General features: G+C 38.6%; 1 protein-coding gene across 4 annotated transcripts in view; it reads right to left on the bottom strand.

The window, feature by feature from the left end:
- Positions 1-9602: 9602 nt before the first annotated feature.
- Positions 9603-22909, bottom strand: part of OPA1 (OPA1 mitochondrial dynamin like GTPase) — a 48700-nt gene continuing 35393 nt past the window's right edge. For all 4 annotated transcript variants that reach the window (XM_030954180.1, XM_030954183.1, XM_030954182.1 and 1 more), the window contains 2 exons: positions 12054-12131; positions 9603-11531 (listed from right to left, as the gene is read on the bottom strand). In XM_030954180.1, the coding sequence (XP_030810040.1) occupies positions 12067-12131 (65 nt within the window). In that variant the 3' untranslated portion in view covers positions 9603-11531; positions 12054-12066. The remainder of the gene's footprint in view (positions 11532-12053; positions 12132-22909) is intronic.

Below are 22909 nucleotides of genomic sequence, written 5' to 3'. Positions count from 1 at the left end.
TATTAGAAGTCTTATTTCTCAAATATCTTCTTAAGTAAAAATTTGCCTTTTTGGGGTTAAGACACAGTTTTGGATAATTTTGAAGAATGCATTTGAAGACAACAGTCTCTGCAGGAGCAGAGTTAATAAACTGACAACAGTGCATAGGGAACTCCCAGGCTGTCATGCATGTATATGCAGTTTTCAAGGCAGGCACAACCAAACTGTGAAACAAATAGACAAGTATTTTAAATGGCAATATAAAATGTTCTTGCCTTTGTTTAATCCAGAGCCAGCTGTCCATCTGTAGAGGAATGGGAGTTTGTTACCATGTCACAAGTCCAACTGCACAGCCTCAGCAGGGTGGAGAGCTGCTGCCAGCTGTACTTGGCCTGATGAGCTCCTGCTGGGAGGGAAGCTGGAAGATGCTGCCTCACACAGAATCCAACTTATTCACCAGAAGGCTGCCATTCCCCTTCCCACATGAACTCACTACTGTTTTTACTGAAGTACCAGGCTGTCCTTTCCCTCTCTGCTTCCTTCACCCAAACAGCCCACAAGCTCTGGCTGAGCCTATCTGGGAGCTGCTTCCTTCAGAAGGGAAGCCAGACTCTGCAAGTTAGTTGTCTCATTCCTAGCACAGAGTGCAAATAGATGAATGCCATCTAAAAGGAAAAATCACATGAGCTGAGCGGATTGTATAAAAATCAGCTTTAAACCTGTGAAAAACTCAGACACCAGAACTGGGTGGCGGCTGGGAAATCACTTTCTGCTATATCAGGCTTTGGCTGGCTCAACCAGAGCAGCAGCCACTTCTGCCATCCACACTCACAAGGGACACAAAAATACTGCAGCTTTATGGGATGGTTGTGCTCATCTCTCTCATAGGGCTGATGGCTGCTTCCTTTGTCTACTTCACAGCTATTGCTGGGAAAAATAAAAGTACTTGCTTTTGCAAAAGCAAGAAACAGGTCTGACTTCTCCCTCCTGGCTGGGATTTCAGTCAGGGCAGCACAGTGAAGGCCTTGTTCTCTCCTGAAAGTTCAAGACAGTTTTGTTTAAGGGAAATAGAGGCTTCACCAGCTGCTTTTTGGTAAAAGGAGCCTTATAGACAATAGGTGAATCATACCCAAAAGCAGTCACTTGACATCAGCCACAAAAGCTTCCAGCCTCATGACCAACGAACCTCTGAACTAATATGGGAAGAATTACGATGGCATTTTCCTGGAGCGTGCAGCTTTGTGTCTCCCTTTTGCTGGGAACACAATCACAATCCCATCTCTCATTCCCTTCAGCTCTGAGTGATCCAAGACGAGTCTGAAATGCAAAATGGTCACAGGACTTGTCCTATCTCAGCACCTGGTATTGAAATCCATGCTGGCCTCTTTATTTTTTCTAGGACCTTAAATTTCTTTTTAGCATGTGACTGCATTAACCTCAAAGGCAAAGCTGTTGTTTTTTTTCTGAGGCAGAAAGGAAAAGGAAGCACCAGTAGTTCAACCCAAAAAGGCAACAAACAGCATATGCTGTTGCTATCTGTGTCTCCATCAAGGATATAAAAAGCTGTGGATTAATTTTTTAATACTTCTGTGGAGGGGACCAATCCTCCAAGCTGGTGGGCACCTGTCTAGAGCAGCAGGATCCAAATGCTGTAAATGCTCTTTCTTGCAGATTCACCTCCAGTCACTGTTTGGAGCAGTGCTCAGCTGAGGTAACAGGATGTTTGTGATGGAATTTTTTCAGCTCCATTTTGGCTCATTAGTCTTTTGTCTCTCCTAACATGCTCTCCTGGGAAAGAAAGAATTGGCAGTGGACTTGCAACATAGCATTTCCTTTCCAGTGGGATTAGTCTTAACTGTACCAATCCAGAGTGATGTTTTTCTGTCAAGTATTATTTTTCAGACTCTTGAAGCCTAGTCTGGGCTCCCCAACATAGACCTGCAACATAATAAGGGAGAGTGGTACAGATAGCTTTCAAAAAGAGAAAAGAGCTCCTTCAACAGCAGTCATGCTGTCATCCTCCAGTGTTTTCAGGAAGAGAGTGGATTGTTTCAATATCAGTTGGAAGTAACCATGGCAGAGACAGATGTTTGGTTTTAGAGAGCAGGCAGTAAGTTTATATTGTCAGAGCAAACACTTGGGACTCCAGAGCACAACATCCCGTGTTGTTTACCAAGTGTGTTATGCCAGAATCAGACGTGAAGATGCACTTCATGGTAACAAAGGAGGACAATGCTTTTATCCTGCAATTGTCAACAGTGTTACAGTGCTCAAGACTTTAGTTCAATATTTGCCAAGCAGTAAAATGAGCAACGCCTGTCAGTTTCTTGACCTAGATGCATCAGTTACTAGAAAAACTATATTGAGCAGACAGCAGTTCAGTTTCAATTGTTGGGGACCAAATTCCAGCCATAGAATTAAGTGCTATTAGTTACATTCAGATTAACAGAAAGAACTGTTGAAGTATTGTTTAGTTGTTGTCACAGGGACACAACAAACAAACAGCCTTATGCCGAGACACTTTGAAAGCAAGTTTGTAACAACAGTTTTGTCAGAGCCAGGCACTACAGCTCCTGCAGACTGAAATTCCAAGAGGGATTTAAAATGATGTAACCATCCTTCCTGGAAAGGCTAAAAACCTTTAACAAGATGTTAACTTTGCCTTACTGCAGAATAATCACTCTGGCTTCATGGACAGATGTCCTGCAAGCCTTAGGCTACAGCAAATTTTGGCATGAGGGTACATTTTTACCAAACCACAATTTTGCAATCACCTGCCTCAGCACAGCCAGAAAGGCTTGAGCTGACTATCTATCCCTGCTGGGAAGGCTGACGGGCCTGGAAAAGTGCCTGCCCTTGTCATATATCAGGGCACATATAGGGAGGATTGGTACTCCAATTTCACCCAGTCCTGGAAAAGTGGCACAGGCCTGAGGCTGACAGCAGCCTAAATGTCCTGTGCTTGCATTCACTGCAAAACCTCCCACTGCCAAATCACCGATCTATAGCTGCAATCCATGTACAAGAGAGTCACACACCAGCAGAATGGGCTGACACATTCCTGCAGAGATAAAGCAAGCAACAACACTTAGCTGGAGCAGAGATCTAGCATGGTGTCCTCTGTTTACTGCAGGCACTGTTTCAGGCTTCAAAGGGATGACAACACTTCGACTTCAGCTAAAGACCTGACAAGCATCCCTATCCCACCAGGCTGAGCATGCAACTTCATGCCTGCAGGTAAAAGCCGTCAGAATGAGGACAGGATCAGCATTTGTGAGAATCCCTCTTCACCTACATGACAGTGAGACAATTTTACAAAACCTTCATTGATGTAATCTGCTATAGAATACGCCCTTGTGCTGCACTGAAGAAAAGCTGGCAAAACACTTTTGCCCATCTTGCCCAAGGCATCTCCCTTTCACAGAGCATCCCCTGCCCCTCACTGGCCTGGAACAGTGTCCTGCATCAACCCCATACTGCAGCTTCTTCCAACTGCATGGATTCTGCACAAGGGTCTTTGCTGACTAGCAAGCACACCAAAACAGGCATGACAAATACCCAGTATATTAAAGGCAGAGGCCCACAGTTGGCTCCAACCCATGCTTTTCTAAGACAATGCACATATGTCACAGAGATTCCTCTCCAGCTTATCCAAGCTCTCAGAAAGGCTTTTCACTGAGTTTTAAAAGAGGCCTTGGATGCTAAGATACCATTCTGCTTTCTTAAGTAATGTCACAAGACTTCTGGTTTGGCCACACAGTTGCTTTTTAGAAATGAAAAGGAGATTCCGTGCTTCTGCTTGGGACAAGTGGCAAAACCACTGCAATCTTTTTTATAAAGAATGGAGGTGAAAAAAAGAGGAGAGAAAAAAAGGATCAGGAACTGAGTTCAGTCACTCTGGGAACTCAGCCTTTATGTACTGTTTACCAAAAGGATGAGCTGGGGAAAGGGGTGAGGGGCAATAGTGTGCATTAGGTCTCACCTGCTGATTCTCAGGAGTCATGAATATTCTCATAATCCCCATCTCTTGGCCCAACTGGCTACAGCCCTTTTCATCACAGAGCTTGATTTCAGTGAGGATCTGGGAGTTGCTCTAAGCTTCAGCAAGTGCTATAATATTCTCTTGTTTCCACATGAAAACAGCGTCTTGCCATGAACCACTCTCCAATGTTTCTTCTCTGTTACTCATCTACTAGTGGCATTTGTCTTTCAGACTGGATTAGATAAATTCTGGTTTGGGCTAGGCAGAGATCAGTCAGCAAGTCACGATTTCTGAGGCACTCAGCATGTTTTTTTCTTGCATAATTATGCATATGTAATATAGATGTTGAGATATGCGTATATTTATAAAATGTGATACACGTCTGTAGCTAAAACCAAGACATTAAAAATAAAACTGAAAAGGGACATGAGCAGTAGTAGAGAAATTTTACCATATATTTTCAAGACAGATTATCGCAAGCATCTGATCTGACGTTCAGCACCTCACAGGCCAGAGAATGTCACCTGGTGAGGGTGTAATTTTCATGCCCATAGGGCAGAGAAGGACAGGGAAGGAGGTTGTGCTGGCAAGGAAAGCAAACAGAGTGTGCAAAAACATCCAACAAAGCAGGGTCCAGAAATGAACCTCACCAGATAACCTACGGCTAGCTGTACTTCCACAAGCTTTATGGAATTCCAATTTTCAGGCACTAGGCAGTGGAAAATGATTTTCTTTGTCTGACAAGGGATGTGTTATTTCCTCCAGCTGAAGGGATGGATTTTGCACAAGCTGACAGGAGGGAAAACAGGACTTTTTAAAAGGGAAGCTCTTATTCTCCTTATAGCAATAGTTTCCAGTGGTAACGAGTCTTGGGTCATAAAAGAAACATTTAATAGCTTAAAAACTGCTGCATTGCAAAAAGATCTAATTAATCAGAACTTCCAGATAAAAATCAATCTTCTGACCATTGGTGAGAGCAGAGTTACAATAAGGACAAAAGGGATAACATTGTCTTCCTTGTTACTGTTGGGAGATTAAAACAATTTAGTTATTTATATGTATTCTTGAAGGGCCTTATACAGATAATATTCCTGCTGGTCTTGCTTGTGAGATAGTAAGGATGGCCTACACAAAGCTATGCATCTGCAATACTGGAATCTTGTGAAAGCATTAAGTGTTTTAGCAAGGAATCCAGGAATGTGGGGCAGCAGAGCTTTTATCCATTTGGATAAAAAATTTAGTCCATAATTAGTCCCAAATTACAAAATAGTTTGCACATGCAAATAACTTTCAGTTTAGGTGAGTTTGAGACTACAACTGTTCGATGAACTCATCATCCCCCTGAGATATAGAGACATAGCACAGAGGAATCACAAATAAAGCATGAGCAGAGTTTGTTTTGGGGATGCCACAAATCTATTCAGGATGTAGAAGTTTGCTTTTCAAACTTAAAACTACTTACTCCATAACATGTCATTATTATTAGTGTATAGCTGTATGCAGAAAGTATGTTAATATGCATAGGCATGGATGTGATAGGTAACATCCCTTATGCTTGTACTTTCAGGCTACAGTCTACCAACAGAAAATCATTAGTATCTACATTTTTTAAGGCAAGATGGGGTATGACCATCCTCATTCATCCCCTTTATGCCTGTGTCTTTTGTATCAACTCTGAGGGCTGATGCTCTTACAGATTTGTCCCAATGGCTGTTTTGGCTTGTGGAGCCTTTAGGAAAGGATGCCTGCCCCACAAAGTGATGGACTCAAATGACAAACAGGCCTCTCACCAGCTTTGTGCTGGCCTGGGCAGATGGGGACTTGAACTGGACACTTCAGGCACAGCAGACTTACCGTGTGCAATGAAGACTTGGAGAAAACAGTATTTTTGCAGGGCCAGAAGCTGTATTTCAATGACCCTTTTGGGTCCCTTCCAACTCAGGAAAGACTATGATTCTATAATTGGTGCTCTGTTTGAGACCTTTGGAATCTATTACTCAGGAGGTATGAACAGTCCTCCAAATCTCATGGCACTGACAGTACAGAGGGCACATTTATGACTCTGCAGGACAGCTGTAGTGGTATTCCCTCCTCATGTTTTGCTACTGGTTACATTCCTCTGGTCTTCTTTCTACAAAAGTATCTTCAAGGATGCAGAGCTCAGACAACTGTGGTGTAAAGTGTCACTGCTCCCAAGATTCAGTCCTGGCAAGCAGGAAAGCTTTGCCTTCCTTACCATCAAAGACATGATCCAAGATCAATCCCTAAAACAAACCTGACGCTCTTCAAGAAGTGCAGTGCCAATTTCAGACATCAGTCTGAAATACTCCTTTGAAAGCCACTGGTGTTTGGTGTGTGCTGTAGTCAGCTTTTGCCTCAGCCTCACCTCCTGCCCAGCTAAAACACATAACACTGGGCTGTTCAAAGGTCATTCTTTGTTTGCTTCTTGGCTGCTCTTAAGACAGATGTTCCAAGGCACAACAGAGGATATAAACACGTGCATACTGGGGGGAAAAAAAAGGTGTCCAGGTGTTTAAGCAATGCCAAATGTGAAAGAATTCCAATTCACTGCCTTCTCCTTTAATCTGGCAATTCCAAGGGACCAAGCGTGTCAAGACTTGTACCCAGAGCACTTTCCACTCGGGTGAGTTCAGACAAGGTCTGCATTAACTCCCCAACCTGCGAGAAAATTATTTGAAACAAAAGGTTCAGATATGTCCTTTTCCCTCCAACAAGCCTGGAAACAAATGGTACAGGAACAAGGTCAGAAAGGAATCATCCGCCTACCATACCCCTGAATTCATTTACCTACCTCAGAGCCCATTCAAGGAGAGGGGTGGGATGGGGAACAAGGAATGATATAAAGCGGAATGAAGCTCTGGGGTCGCTCGCTACATTACAAGATTTGACAGGCCTTTGCCAGCCTTCAGCTTCTTTGTGTCTTTCACATAATAGAGAAACACAAACTGAGCAGCCTGTGATCTGGGGGTTGCACTATTAGACAGAGCAAACCCTTTGCAAATGCTAATAGTATTGTAGCATCCTGTCAGGCAGCAACACAAGAAAGGATGTTGATTTTCACATGAACCAGAACAGACTCATTGTAAAGAAGGCTGCAATGAATGTTCCATCTCTAAACATCAAAAGCTACAGGCAATTGGCTTGTGGACATGAGGCAAACACTGTTTCCAATGTTCTTAAATATAGGGGGCATACTGTTACCTTAATACTTATTTCATGAGGCTGGCAAAGAGAGGGCAGTTGCTTGAAACAGAAGTGAAAATGATTTTCAGTCATCATTTCTGTAGTGAAATAATATCTAGATCTAAAGAGAATTTTGTTGTGCAATTTACTGTTTTCCAGCAGTCTGGAAGAGATGATCCTTTATGAAACATGAGTGTGCAGATTCACTCCAAGGTAGAGCTTCTGTCACTTCCAAATTGTACGGTTGGCAGTAATAGAGCACAAACATGCTTGGCCTTTGCAGTTTTAAGGATGTAGCAGCTGTCAGTCTTGTCCAGTAATGCTCACTTAGTTAGTCAGGTGTTTCCTGAAAAGGTCTCTAAAATGGATGTAACACTCAAGCTTCTATCCTAAAACTTTATTACAAAAGACCCTGTTAATTCAAACTTCACATCTTCCCCTATATTAGTAATGGTACAAGGCAAGGTGTTATTGCACCACAGTGACTAACCTTCAAAAAGTTTGTTGCTGTCCTTTGGGTGAAAAACCGGAGCAAAGCTGACTTTGCTGGTTGTCACTACCAAAGATAGTTTAGAAAGCCAGATTAAAGTCATATTGGGAAATCACCACTGCTCTGGAAGTCCTCTTGGAGCCTACAGACTTCCAAGAGCAGCCAATAAACAGTCTTCTATCAGTGTTCTGCAACACAAATACACAAGCATTTGCAGCTATGTGCAATGAACTGCCTTTCAGCAGGTAGGACTAGAAATATTTCTGGAATTGGCACTGGAACAGCACCTAAAGCCAGTCCCAAGAAACTTGAGTCAATTTCAGAAATGTTTCTAGAACAGTTTGTGAGTTTGGCTCCAGGACTGTTTCATCAGTACCTTCAGAACTACTTCCTCAATCACTACTAGTCAAAACTAAAATCATGTCTCTGACTTTCAGCACTTCTTACAGAACAGCCTGGATAATTTCACCTTCTGATGTGCTGAAGCACTGAGGTGATGGCAGATGCAACCAAGATTTGTATACACAGAAATATGCATGGGTTTTCCATTCTGGCACCACAGTATAAACAACCATTACAATCTCTGTACCATTTCAGCTTCTTCCCATCCTTTCTATATAGTACTTTATACTAAAAAATTCCTGGCAACAGCTACATGCTGTGAGAGCTCTGTGATAACAGCCATCTAGAACTCATAGCACTTGTGAAACTACAGCTTTAGGAATTACCTATCTTGCAAAGGTTTTATAATACATTTAATTTATCTTACTGAATAAAAACTACCAAGTGATTGATCATGGTCTATAAAGATTACTGCAAGGGAAGATGGATTACTGGACTAATTAAAAAATAGAACAGGATCCAAGAACTTTAGACTGACATTTAAAAAGAAAAAGGTTCCTGAGATATGGTAAATCACTAAGATGGTAAGTTTTTTCAGATAGAAATCCCCAAATTTTGACATTTCAAATTATGAAATCTCTTGCATCTTTTTAAATACAATTGTTAAGAATTACTAAGCTACATTAAGATACATGAAAATTCACAAAACCTTTAGCCTTGGAACTACATCATAACTCAGCTTATGTTCAAAATATACTCAGCAAAGAACCAGATTCATGTGGCTTTGATGATGAAAGAGCATACCAGTGTGTGAAATAACCAAGAACTTCATTGATGTATTCACCCTCTATGTTTGGTTTTTACACTTATAAACATTTCCAAAATATTAATTCCTCTCATAGTCTGGTAACTTAGGATGAGGTTACTAGTAACCACTGAGAAGGAGTAATTTCTGACATTTGAAAAGACATTATTTGTATAATTTTTACAAAAAAGTGTCATAATACCTCTTGGCCATTAGTATTTAAACCTTGGCTTGTAAATGGTTCATTTTATAAAAACCAGAAATAACTTCGCATATCTACATGATAGTAATGAATATGCTTTGGAAATTAAATATACATTTATGGAACAACAACAATATTTACATTAGGTGATTCTCCTCCTAAACTTTAAAAGATACAGAAATTTCAGATTAGCCATTGCTCCTTACAATGAATTGCTGTCTCCAGAATCTGAAGGTAGCCTATGAAATACAGAAAAATATCGTGAACTTGTGCAAACCAGTTTGGAATAACATACTCTTCAGTACCACATGAATTTTAGGCAGTTCAAATAATTGTGTTTTCTGTCTCAGTACTGTTGTAATATTCAGCAAATCCTTCTTATGCTGGTTGATATAAGATCTTTGTCTAAATGTATTGTATAAATGGTACATTAATTTATATAGCAAAGATAACAGTAGGTATAGTCACCACTGACCTGGTGCTGACCCAGCTCCTCTCAATCAGACATTTTGATATCATTAACATATACTGGTATCATTAATGTACACTTGTTCACAACTTAACAAACGAGAAAAAGAAGGTCAAAGTGACTTCTCAGTTAGGTGCAATAACACCATGTTCAAAACCCACATTTTATTATTCCTTCAGTTACATTTATATTCAATAAATACCTAGTTTCCATGGAATACATCATGCTAAGTCTTAGATGAGCAGCACAGAGAAGTTGGAACTAAACCCATAGGAACATCACACTAAAAGAAATGAGCATTGGGCCACTGGATGCGATACTCTGTAACATTTACATTACACAGAAGTTTCAAACAGTGATCTCTAGGTAAATGCAAATAAATGCAAAAGTTTTTGTTTGTTTCTTCGTTTGTTGTTTTTTTACAAAGTACAGACTTCTTTCACTTGCTATACACAAAGGTATCTGCCTTCAAAGTTGGGCAAACTTACATTTCTGAAGTTATCTTCAGAGGATGGTCATGACAAAAGCCATTTTTAAATTTTTCAGTTCTTAAACACTCATTTTCAGGAATTAATTTTGAACAGAAAATCTCCAAACATTCTGTTAGATCATCCTGAAATACTCAACCTTTCAACATAATTTTAAGTTCTATGTTAACTTTTTGTCCACGTGGCTGAATATTTTATGTCCAAACATTTGGGGAACATCTTTCCAAACCTTGTATTGTTTCCTCTCAGAGCAAACCAAAAGAATATCTGTTGGAAAACATTCAGATTCCTCTCTTTTCATTTCTACATATCAAAATCAATTGTCTTTTCAAAAGGGAAAATAAATCCAGGTCAGTTTTTCAATGTACATAATCAGACAACTGCAACACAAACTGTTTCAGGCCGAACACCTTCTTCCACACAAGTATTCAGAAGTCTATCCAGATCATTTGTGGCAAAGTGTGGGCAGAGAAATGTGGTGGTGATTAACCACCAGGCACCTATGATAGAGAGCTTATATCATGCTTAAATTTGTCTGAAGTAACATTTCTATGGCAAAACAGAAAGGCAGTGTTCAGTGCCTTACTAATTTTACTGAATGATAGACATCAAGTGGGTGTAGAAGGACCTTGTGCATGACATTCTTATAGAAAGTGATTTTGGTCTTAAAGTAGCTATTAGTAAAAATTAAATAAATGAATTTTTTCCTTTTTTTTAAGGAGAAGTTGGAATTGTACATTCTTTTTACATTTCACACCTATTCCATCACATTACTCTGTACCTATGGTGAAGGGAGGAGTTAACAAGGAAATCTGAGTCTGTGCAATCCCAGAAATGAAATGTAATCGGCTGACATTCAAGAGTAACAACGTATATCAGGAAAGAACAGGTAAAAGGACCAGCTGCTGACATTATTTCCTGAGCCTAAACCTTTTAAGGTGTCATTGAATAGCAGTCTGTGCTTTCAGGTGAAAGAACTACAAGAATTGCTCGGCTGACATCTCTAAATAGTTTAGGAGTTTAACAAAATCCACCACTTCCTCTCAGGATGTCAATACAATGCTTTTAAATCTGTACCACAGTGATCAGCAAATGCTTCAACACAGAGCATAACAGATACAAATGGCATTACTTAGAAGGGCATTTTAATGTACATACAAATACTAAAATGTTATGTCAAACTCCCAGCATCATCTGCAGGCAAGAAAATGACAACAGATAAAATCATTTTATGAATCTGATCCAGCTCTACCATACAAGACACATACTAAAAATAACAAGCTTTTTTCCCCTTTCAGGAAAAAAAATCCTTAAATGTACAACTTCAGCAAGCTCCCAAGCTATCTCATTAATACACAAATCAGATTCTTCTGTGCATGTAGCTTCAAAAATTAAATGAGCAGGTGGACTTTAACTGAACTTCTCAATCCCACGAGACATTATTTTCTTTCTCCTTCAACATTTCAGGATGCTCCCCAAAAGATAGGAAAGAGAATGGGACACAAAAGCCATTTCAATTCAGTCTTTGTGCACGGTATCCTGGAGAAGGTTGCATTCTTGTGTGAAGTTGCTGTTGAAACAGAATGACAATTATTTTAAAATATGTACAAATATATGACAGCACTTGAGCTTATGGATTTTAGAATTAATAGAAATGAGATTTGGAAATTACTTGTATGCAAATATTTTTGCTAATGATATACAGTGTCTTTAAGAAAAAACAAAAGAACCAAAATGCTTCCATAGAAAAGTGTTCCATTAATTTTGATTCCAGCTAGGTATGCTTTCTTCTCATAATACAAGTAAAAATATTGAACTGAGAGTAATCAAATAGCCTACAATGATTCACAATACTTAAATAACTGGTCAGTAATTGTATTTTTACTAAGTTTCATATCTGCTTGTAGTGTAAAAGCAGCAAGCATCATTCTGCAGACTAGAAGCAAGAAGCAGCAGCAGATGGAGAATGAAATAAAACGAATAGGAATTTTCACAAAGTCTGTATGAAAACATGCATTTAAATGAGATGGGTAATTTTATATAGATCAATGAAATAACTGCAGCAATCTCTTCATGATCAAAACATGATTACCTGCTTGAACAATCTACTTTTCTTGATGGAGGGCTTCTATGAAGGCTTCAAGCTTCTCCTGGATTTCGCGAACTTTTTCTGGTGGAAATAAAAAGATCCCTGTTCAAATACTTATTACTATTAAGTACCTGAGGACAGGTACCAAAAGAAAGGAAAACCCACACAAAAACCATGAACAAAACATGCAAACACAAACAAAAATTAATGTTGTCATCGATATTACCCTAAGCATTTTGTTTCTCAATTACAGAGGTTTACAACATTTTTCTGCATCAGAAAAAAAGGAAATCCTGTCCTGTTCAAAGAAGTCCTACAGATACATTTTATGATTATCCTGCTAATTCAATAATTCAAAAATTTCCTGAAGGAATCCAATACTAGAAATGTATTTCAAAAACCTGAAATTTCCATCAGATCACGCACAGCAGAACTATGTACACTTGTTACACGCAGGGAACTGTTTGGTTTTAAATAATGCCCACTAGGCCCTTTCTTCTTTAACCAAATGTCCTCATTCTCCACAGCAAGTGTAACAAACACCACTAATCATTCCAAATAAAGTTGAAAGCTCATGCCCTTTCACCCAAGAGAATTTCAGGGAACCACATGTCAGTATTCAGGACATCTCCTCCAAAGGGCACACACGATGTTAAGAATGTTTAAAACTTGCATTTTATTTTCTTGCATTTCAGTAGTAACCAGATGGATGTGGGCAGAATCTCATTTTATACAAAAACTAAATCTAGGAGTTTACTTCCCTAACAAAACAAGACTTGACCACAACTACAAATAGTTACTAGGAATGAAAAGGCAAAATAGATTGCAAAAAATCCAGGGGTTTAGGCATTTTTCCATTCTTTTCTCAATTCCATACAACATTTGTCATCATATAACCTATTTGATTTATTAAATTGCTTATGAAGCAAGATTTAGAACACAGCTGGAATCCAAACCCCGTGAGATTTCCTGATTCTATCTCACCACATCCTCATTTGAAGCTCCTTCTGTGTGTGATTATAGGCATGAAAAACACACACTTCAGAAATATGAAGGAAGAGGGGAGAGCAATAGGACAGACAAAAATAAGTCAGATGAGCATAAACACAGACAAATATTTTTTTCCAAGCTAAAAATACTATTGGATTAAAGCCATATGTTCCCTTGTCTGAGATACAGGGATTGAGCTTTTTAAATAAAACTTTTATTTTTTCTTCTCTTTATCAATACCATATGTTATCAACTTTGCTGAGCTGAAGTAACAGCAAAACAAAAAGAAAAACAGAACAATCAGCTTTAAATGGGATATGTAAGCAAAAGCAGAAAAAAATGACCTCTAAAGAGAACACTAATGTAGATACAGGAACTGAAAGTTTGATCTAACAAAATGACAACCCCACAAACAAACATAAAATTCATTTTAGAGTAAGAGTAATAATAACAACAACAACAACTTAACAAACCCCTCCAGTCCTGTTCTAACAGAAGTGGAGAATTTTAGTGAGCATTTGAAATAAAGTATGGAAAATAGCCTTCATGAGGTATGAAGAAACCTCAAGTTTCTCTCTTTATCTTGCAACTCTGAGGTGATGAAGGGTAAGCCTCTGACACTTTCAACACTTCAGCATGCCCTCCCCAGTGGTGCTTATCGACAAACACAAGTACAGTGAAGCTGAATCACACTCAAGTCCTAGAGAAAACACCAAAGAAGCTTATTGAATTTCAGCTGATTTTTTTTTCTTTTAAGGTACTTTGACATTAAATGAAGATTACAGTCAGTGTGAGGGCAAAAGCTGTACCTTGGCAATAAAGAAACAGCAGTAGCTGATTTTTACCAGGTTAAAAAAAAATCTGATTCAGTTCAGCAGAACCTTTGAAAGCCATCAATGAAAAAAAAGGTAGTCCTATGATCACTTCTCCCTACTGAGCACATTCAAAGTGTTTTCACTACTATTTCTTAAATAAAAAAAGAATATGCATTGTATGCCAGTATATAAACCTCTAGTGTAGAAAATATTATTTCTATGACATTAATTCAGGCAACTTAATTAACTTAATTAGCTCAGCTTCCAATACTGTTGCTCTATGAATGTTTACAAAATCAGCCTTTGAAATAACATTCTACTATTTTGGACAGAAATAACTTTTTTTTTTACCACACTATGCTGCATGGTGCTTTGACCAACCTGGAAGGTGTACCCTGACCATGGCAAGAAGTTGGAACGAGACGATCTTTACTGTCCCTTCCAACCCCAAATATTCTATAATGATTCTGGGTTTACAGATCATTAATCTTGGACCCTGCTCTCCAAAATGAACAGCAGTTGCCTGTGATAACTGGGAATGAGATCTCGCAACTCAGAAGATCTCTTTACATTGTGCTTTCAGTGGTTTTCTGTGGCACCTTTTCTCCCAATTGCAGCATGTTTTCCCAAGTGTGTTTTTTGTATTGATCAAGCCATTAGACCAAGTGAAAGCAGGCAGATTTAGCAGTATTAAATGCAAGTATTTTCCTTTCTCAACCTCTTGCTAATGAAATATTCCAGCTCTGAAAATTAATAGCATCAGCAAAACCCTGTAATTATTATTTCACCCTTAAAAAAAGGTTTGTGCCAACAAATCTATTCTAATTTTCTAATTAAGGCATATTAAAATAACAGGATAGCAAATATGTATTCCACCAGAATATACTGAATCAGCTGTGTTTGCTCAGAGAACATGTATACTAAAATTGACTGCATACTATGAGCACTTTATTAGTTTTTATACTTGGACTGAATTGAAATGATTACTTAACTGTAGTAATTATGAGGTCCTGAAGTAATTTAATACTTTGAAATAATATGCTGGCTATTCTTAAAAAAGAACAGCTACAATGAGTGCCAAATAGCTGCAATTATTCATGCCATGCCCTGTATTTTTAGCCATGGTAAAGCCTTTTGCAGCAGCAGATCCCAGGCAACCTGTAACACACTTCTGCAAGTCCATTCTGTAGCTCAGAGAAGCAGTCTGCTGAACTGGTTCACTTTTGAAACAGGCTGAGGGCAGAGTTATGCATTTACACAACACTCATCTTAATAAATAGTAAATATAAGTGCTTGGATCGAATTCTAGAAGAGGAGTGCAAGTGCAGGCCCTGCAGTTCTGGGTAACTGTCCACGGTTTCATTAGCACCAACTAATCATTCCCACAGCTCAAGAAGCAGACTTTACCCAACTTTAGGGAAAGTGAAATGCACAAGCTCTGTACCCACATTTGTAGGGTTTTGACTGACACTTAGATCAAGCTGTGAGTGTTTGTAACAATCTGTACTTGTAAATTGCAATTACTCTTTGAGGCAAGTTTATCAGCATGCCAAACACAGAAAAGCATCTGGGTTTCAGGTAAGAATACTTATTGCAGAACAGGGGTAGACTTAGAGACCTGTTGCTCTATGTCTTGTGATACTGTGTTTTTCCAAGGATAAGTAAACTACAGATTAAAAGCATTCAGCTTGCTAGCAAATTACTTCTGTAACTGGTTGAACTACCCAAGCTCTTTTATACAATGCTCCCATGTCACAAAGGGGACTTTAACAAAAGTGCTACACTTATTACAAGGTACTGTGTAAATTTTAATACACATATTGCTTACACTGGATTCTAGAAAGATGATGTGCTCTTTGCTAGCTCCAATGCAGATCTAAAGTTACAAATAAGCAATTCTTCCAGCACCTGTTAAACACTGATCAAAAATCAAATTAAATCAATGAAGAATAACTGTAACTAAACCCTTGTTTCCATCTTAGAACAGTAAAATTCACAGGCCTAGGGGCCATGAATGGTTATTCTATTTCCCATTTACCCCATGTTTACCTAAAAGATAAGCTGGTTCATACATCAACTCATTATGCCTCTTGATCTGGTCATGAATATTCCCATAATCCTCCCTCCATATCCCTTAAAACTTCACTGACAGAATGAGGAAATTCTTTATTCAGATGTCTTGAGATCCTCATTCATGCTCAGTCTCTCCTTATCTCCATATGAAATGATATTGCTACCCGCTCATTTTCTTTTCATTAATCCTGTGATCCCAAATCTAAAAGGCTCAAAACCAGACTAATTGAACTGTAACGAGGATTTGGAATACACTGTGAATGCAGAAAGATGCAGGCACAGATAGAGTTTGCTTTTCCTGCTATCATAACCTGGCCAGAAGGGAACCTCCCTGAAATATTCAGTCTTACAAGGAAGGTTTGCTTTCTGATTGCTGCCTCAGATACCCAAGCTTAGCTAGAAATAAACAGTGCTAAAATGAAACAGCTGAAACAAGTTATCAAGCAAATCTCCTGATGTCAGACCAAATAATCCCAAATAAGAAACACAAATTACAAAAGCAAAGTGTATTACTGACTTATTTCAAACACACTCCTAGAGGCAAGAAAAGGTTTTCTTGTATTTTCCAGCTGTGTTAATTGGTTTACTAAAGATGTGGCCTCTGTCCACAAAACCTGTCTTGCTTATGGTTTTGAAGATAAATTTATTTTGAGACATTCGAATACGTATTCACCTGTAAAGAAACAATAATTTTAGCACAGAATTTTAAAAATGTTCATGTCTGTCTGTGCCAGAGTACATGAGTACTTTGAGCAAATCAAAAAGCTTTCCCTTCCCAATTACAAATGTGCACATATAATATCAAATTTCAACTGCAGCAACAAAAATAATTCCAACATCTTTCTGGACACAAATCCATTTTTATTTTGTATTTTGATGAAACCTACAGTATGAAATGACCACAAAAATGTGTTAATATCTTATAATAAATCCTCCTGTTCTACATTAAAGTGACTTCTATCTCCAACTCATGTTTTCATGGCTTTGATATTTGAAAGCTCATGGTTGTTGCTCCTTTTGCTCTGGATTGTGTTTAGACTTGAGTTCTCCCCATCCCTTTTTTTTTCCTTTCTTTCTTAATCCCTTCCTTGCCTATAAACATTCTTACTGCTTGCTGTGCTACTTCTATGTTATGGTTAGTTAACCACAGAGGCAGAAATTCGGAATTTACTGCAGTGAATGCATCATCTTTCCTCTAGTAAAAAGGAAAGCCCTGTCAGTCAGAATTCATCACAATGCCCAGAAATACACCATTAAAACTAGAGATGTCAATCCAAAGTTTTCTATTGAAAGCTGATTTTTACCTTAGGGCTATCTAAAACACAAACTCAATAGTTGTACAAACCCCTATGAACAGTCAGGTGGAGAAGGGGGGAGGGATGAATCATCTCGTTGGAGTTCAGCCTTTTGTGCTACATTCCTTAATTTTCTAAGGGCCATGTGCAAGCTTTAGTTCTTGTTAAAATGGTATGAGATAGCACACTCCTAGGCACTCCAAATAATGCCTCAGAAAGCAGACTTCCCAGCCACAGTTACCTGCAGCAACATGCTTACTCAGGCTTCATGCAAACACTGCCATAGTTCCCTGATCACTGGAAGGTCATGTCCTGCTGAATTTTAGAAAATCCTTTGAAATTACCTATCACATATTTTGCCAGTTTCCTCTTGTTCACATACCATATTTTACTCTGGATAAGACTGAGAGGAAAGCTAAAGTTTTAAGGCGGAAGAAGGAAAAAAAGGCAAAACCACCCAGGCTGCCCTTAAAGAGACAGAACATAATTTGTCAGCTGCAAAGACAGATTTATAAGTAGAGGGCCCTCTCTGTTCCTTTAAGGCTGCAAAACAGATGGGAAGTGAATGGACAGTCAAAGGGTCAAGAAAACACATGGGAGGCGCTGCTTGTATGCTGTATCTATGTTCCCAGCAAAAGAAAGAGGTCAAGATTGTAACTGCATGGCTGGGTGCTGGAAAGGTCTTTTCTTTAAGCTGTTACAAAGACAAACGCTGTTCTTCATCCTGCTGTCAAACCGCTATAAATATTGTTTGTCAAGAGAGTTTCAGCAGCTAAAAGTTTTTTTTAAAAAAGGCTGAGCAGGAAGATGAATCATGTGAATGATTCTTAAACAATTAGCTCATTAGTGTAATAAAAGCACTGCAGAATCCTGAAAAGTTTAAATGGAATTTATAATAGTTCATATAGTAAATCTACAAATCATTAAGAATATACAGCCTTTAAAATGCAAGCTTGCAGAATGTAGCTGGCATGGTCATTAGTTACCAGTAGTTAGACTGAATGAAGATGCCAACTGATGCTACATGGTAGTACCTGTCCTTTAATGTTATGTTTTTTGTATGTGTTGCAATCTATCAGGACATTTGAATTTGCATCCAGTTTGATCCCCTTTTGCATGACCATAACAGGAGAAAACATCAAGGAGCCTGTTTCCTACAAAGATAAAGTTTTGTTTTCCCTGTTGTAGGCAAATCCACCTCTTAAATAGGAACAGATCACCTCCAAATTATATATTTAGCCTGATGTAAAAATATAATCAAATCAAGAAAAAAACCCAAGTCACAGCTGCCATCACTGAAGTTACTTTGTTGCAAGTATTACCATCATATGAATTGTTAATCCCTTCATAGCACACCTGAACAAAGCTGTCAGCTGCCTGTATGAAACAGTATTATGTTTATTTCACACTAAAGATAACCACGCAGCAGCAGAAGCAGCTTGTCTGAAAACACTTCAGCTATTTTTGCAAGCTACTGAGCACTGCAACAATATTTTACCATTACTAACAATGATCTTCAGCCCCAGAAATGGGAACGGTGTATTGTGCTGTTGAAATAGTAGATTAATAATCAATGTCTTGATCTATAGCTGCTCCAGATTCACTGGCCAGAGCTCTCAGTTTAACAAAACAGTTCTGGCCACATGTTTGCCCCCTCTTTGGTGGAACAGAACAGAAGCTGGCTGAGCTTCTTGGAGCAATCCCTGGGGCTCCTCAGGCTGGTAAGCATGAAATCCTGTCTCTGACAGAGCATTTCAGAACTGAGCTATGGGGCTAAAGCAAAACTGACAATTATGTAGACTACTGACTTTATACAACACACATTTCCGTGAGCTGTTCGTGCTCATGGAAATCCTGCTTGTCTACAGGAGGAAACAAAATATTACCAAACTGTGATGTGAGGTCACAAACTATTTCTACACTGTCATTGAGGTTAGCCTAATGCACCAGTGATCATTATCCTGTATTAAGTTGCAAGTTTATGAGAGTCACAAGGTCTGCAATATCAAGGTAGGACTTGGGCATCTTTCAGTCCTCTGTCTCCATCTCAGATGTTTATTATTAATGTTATTTATTATTAATGTTAATTAAAACTGCTCTAATAACTCAGTCTTTCAACAGAACTTAGCTGTGTTGCTTACTGGACAGCTGGAAAGAGCACAGCAGCAGAATGACAAGGCAACCTTATAAAACAATCTCATACTTTGAATCAGACTTACAGATACAGGAAGACTGAATTTCCAAATCGAAACTGTTAAACTGGAATGAATCAGAACGTGGTGATGCTCATTTTTAGTGTGCAAACAGTGAAAAGCATAGGGGCAAATCAGAAATACTACCCAACAACTCATCCAGTCATGTAACAAAAGATAAACTTTTCCTTATGCAGAAAGCATATACACAGTGATGAAGATAAACTACTTATGTAAAGACTACTGTAACCTTAGGCTATAAAACTGTAAAGATTGTAACATAGAAAATAACTGATATATTTTTGGGTGTTTCTCCACCCAAAAGAAAGCATACTCAGTAATTAGTTAGATAATGAAGTAATATGCCATCAGGACTATTTAAGTTAAAATATCTCTAGAATATGGCAGAAAATGAAATGGTGATTAGATGAATTTTTAGAGCATAACAATGTTTAATAGTCAGAAATTTAAGTCACCTTATCCAAATGGTTCTATTATTTTTTTCTTTGCTATCATTCCTATGGGCAAAGTGGAATCTACTGCAATTGACAATGTGCAACATACACGACACTGACCTCTCCAGCTTTTGGAAATGGGAATGTTACATTCCACAGCTCCATACCACTTTTGAACAAAAGCATATACTGGTCCATTTACAAGCCTGTAATTTATACCAATAGTAAATCTCTCCATGATAAGTAAATCTCTCCATGATAAGTACTTAAATTTTGATTAATAAGTACCCTCACAAGGAACCAGTACTAAAGAGAAAATAGTGTCCAATTAGATGTTTTGATCCTTGCATAATTCAGAAAATTTTAAGAAAAAAATAAATTCAGCAGACAACACCACAATGACCCTCAAGTACAAGAGACATGGGTCTAGAGAAAGATTAATAGGTATTAAACATGTCATTATTCATGTAGCAGTTTATCACTATTTTTCAATGTCAGCTTTAAGTGATAGGCTTCTTTTAGTCAGTGACAAATGTGGTGAACTTTGTAAGGATCCGTTTTAGGACCTGGACATCAGTGCCTAACTCTTCATCAATAACTAAGAAATCACAGCAGACAGGCTTTGGTCATCTGGGATTCTTAAGTTAAGTAAACCATCACTCCATCACAGGATGTCTGCAAGTGATGTATGTTCTCCCTTGAGGATTACTTCCCTCTGTGAGAAGATGCAGCCTTCTAAAGCACTTTCTGCCATGACACAAAGCAGGAACTACCTTATCTGCACTTTGACACACAGACCATCCTACACATTCTTCTGGTTTTAATTCATTAGTTTCATGCTGCTGCCCCCAAACTCAAGAGAAAAAAAAAAAACAAACTTGAACATTTAACCAGTGTCTTTCACATCAAAGTACACTTGCTTGGGTCAATTTCTTAAATTATCTACAGGGAGTTAAAAACATGATAGTCATACAAAAATAATTAATTTGCATTCTAACAGGAAATCTGCAAGTCTACTATGAGATATTGCTTGGGTTCAAACTTCGAGGAAATCGAAGACACGACCATACAGACTGATTCGAAGCACACTGTCCCCCAAGTTCCTGCGTCATGGAGAACCAGGACCTCTACAGAGCTCCAAGGGAGCACAGGAATCATGCTGCCACCAGCACGCTGGTGACACCAGCACAAGCCTCAACTTGTTAAGAAACAGCCAGCCCACACTTTGTGACTGATTGAGATTTGGGCAGAAACCAATGTGCTCTAAATGACAAGCAGCCCCTGGTAAGACACAGGCCATGCCAACATCCTCAGGGAAGCTGCTGGCAGGGGACTGTGAAGACAGCAGCTCCCTGCACATGCTTAACAGAAGCTGGAGATCTGCTTGGGGACTCCCAGAGGGAAATGGCTGCTGTGCATCTCTCTGGGTAGAAGGCCACACCATCTTCCTGGTGTAATGTTCTGCCAGCCCAGGATGAGATGAGCATTTCTCACTGCTATGACCAGGGGAAAGGAGAATGAGATCAAAGCGAGACTGCTGACACCTCTGGAATTGTCTTACAACTACAAAGTAACCACATTTTTACTGAAGTATCTTCTAAAACTCCAATATTTAGGCACTGTGCAAGAAATAAGAGCACAAAATAACCGTAATTAATCAGATTCTAATAAAGTTACTCCTCCATCTGCACTTCCCAAGACGCTTTCCTCTTTCCTATATCTGTCTTTGGGCAGCAAGGGTGACATTTGGATGACTGCCTTCAAATATCTTGAAAATTATACCTTTTTTCTGTATCTTGTAAACACTGAAAACCATACTACTGATTTAAGAACTACTAACCGCTGCCTTTTGAGCTGTTTTGTCTGCCTCTAGTTTCTACAGGAAAATTACCTATGATCTGCTTATTTGAGAGATCCTTCCCCCTACAGCTGAGCTTTGCCCCTATGAAACACTGTGACCTTTAAAAAAAGTTAAAGCTCATAATAGAAGAGCAAATGGAAGCAAAGGCTTTAGAAAGTCAAGTCAAAGCCTGATTTTAAGGAGCACATGTAATCAACAATGTCATGAAGGATGGAGGTCAAATCAAAACACGATTGGCAGTCATCTGAAGGAACTGAAATTTAATTAGGCTATAGGAATGACCACAGTATAGGATTACTTTCACACAACATTTGTGTTCTACAGCTAACAGCAATGAAAGAAAAAATGTAACCATGGAGAAAGTAATTATATGCAAAGTACTCTTCACAGACTTTATCCCCAACTTTGAATAAATGCATAACAAAAAAGGGGACTCACTTGGATTAAAACAGTTTGTTACACAGAACAGACACAACAGAACCCACTCAGCTTAGCCAAATCACAGGAACTCCAGGTCCTGAGTCAGCAACTTGCATATGGAAGTGCCAACCTTAGCTTTCTAACTCCATTAAAATGGCAAGTTTATTATATGACTATATGATATTAAATCAGTCATGCTCCAAGTTGGCAAATGGCTTACATTCAACAAGAGAAAAAGTAAATAAAAAATTTAATGCTGCGACTGCAAAGCAATGACTTTAGATATAAAACTTGAAAGTACTTCACTGTAACTCTGGTTTGCTTAGTTTTTATATGTTTTAGTCTTTACAAGAAAATAATTAAGTTCTGCAAACTATTACATTTCATAGCTTACAAACGTATGACAGAATTGAAACAAATGGCCCTAAGCTGTATTTTCTTCATGTGAGGGCTTACTCCTCAAATGTTTCAAAAAGCTTTTGTGCAGAACAAAGTCTCAGCTAGCCCACGACACCTGTACAGGTGTCAACATTACTGACAAATGAACTTGGAGGCTGATCCATTCACATTCATTCCTGGCAATTTCAGAATCAAGTTTCCACAGGCATTCCCACCTCCTGCCAATGACTCTCCCATGCATATGGTTTTACTTATAATTTGGTGAAGAACTGGGTTTTCTTTTCCAGCTTGTGAGGACACAGGATATTGGATGAATAGTATGCTGACCTAGGAAAGATGCTTTGTATGTACTATGATTT

The sequence above is a fragment of the Camarhynchus parvulus genome, chromosome 9, assembly GCF_901933205.1.
Source record: "Camarhynchus parvulus chromosome 9, STF_HiC, whole genome shotgun sequence".
Classification (NCBI taxonomy): Eukaryota; Metazoa; Chordata; class Aves; order Passeriformes; family Thraupidae; genus Camarhynchus; species Camarhynchus parvulus.
The sequence above is the reverse complement of the archived record's forward strand: the minus strand, read 5'-3'. Positions and strand labels throughout refer to the sequence as shown.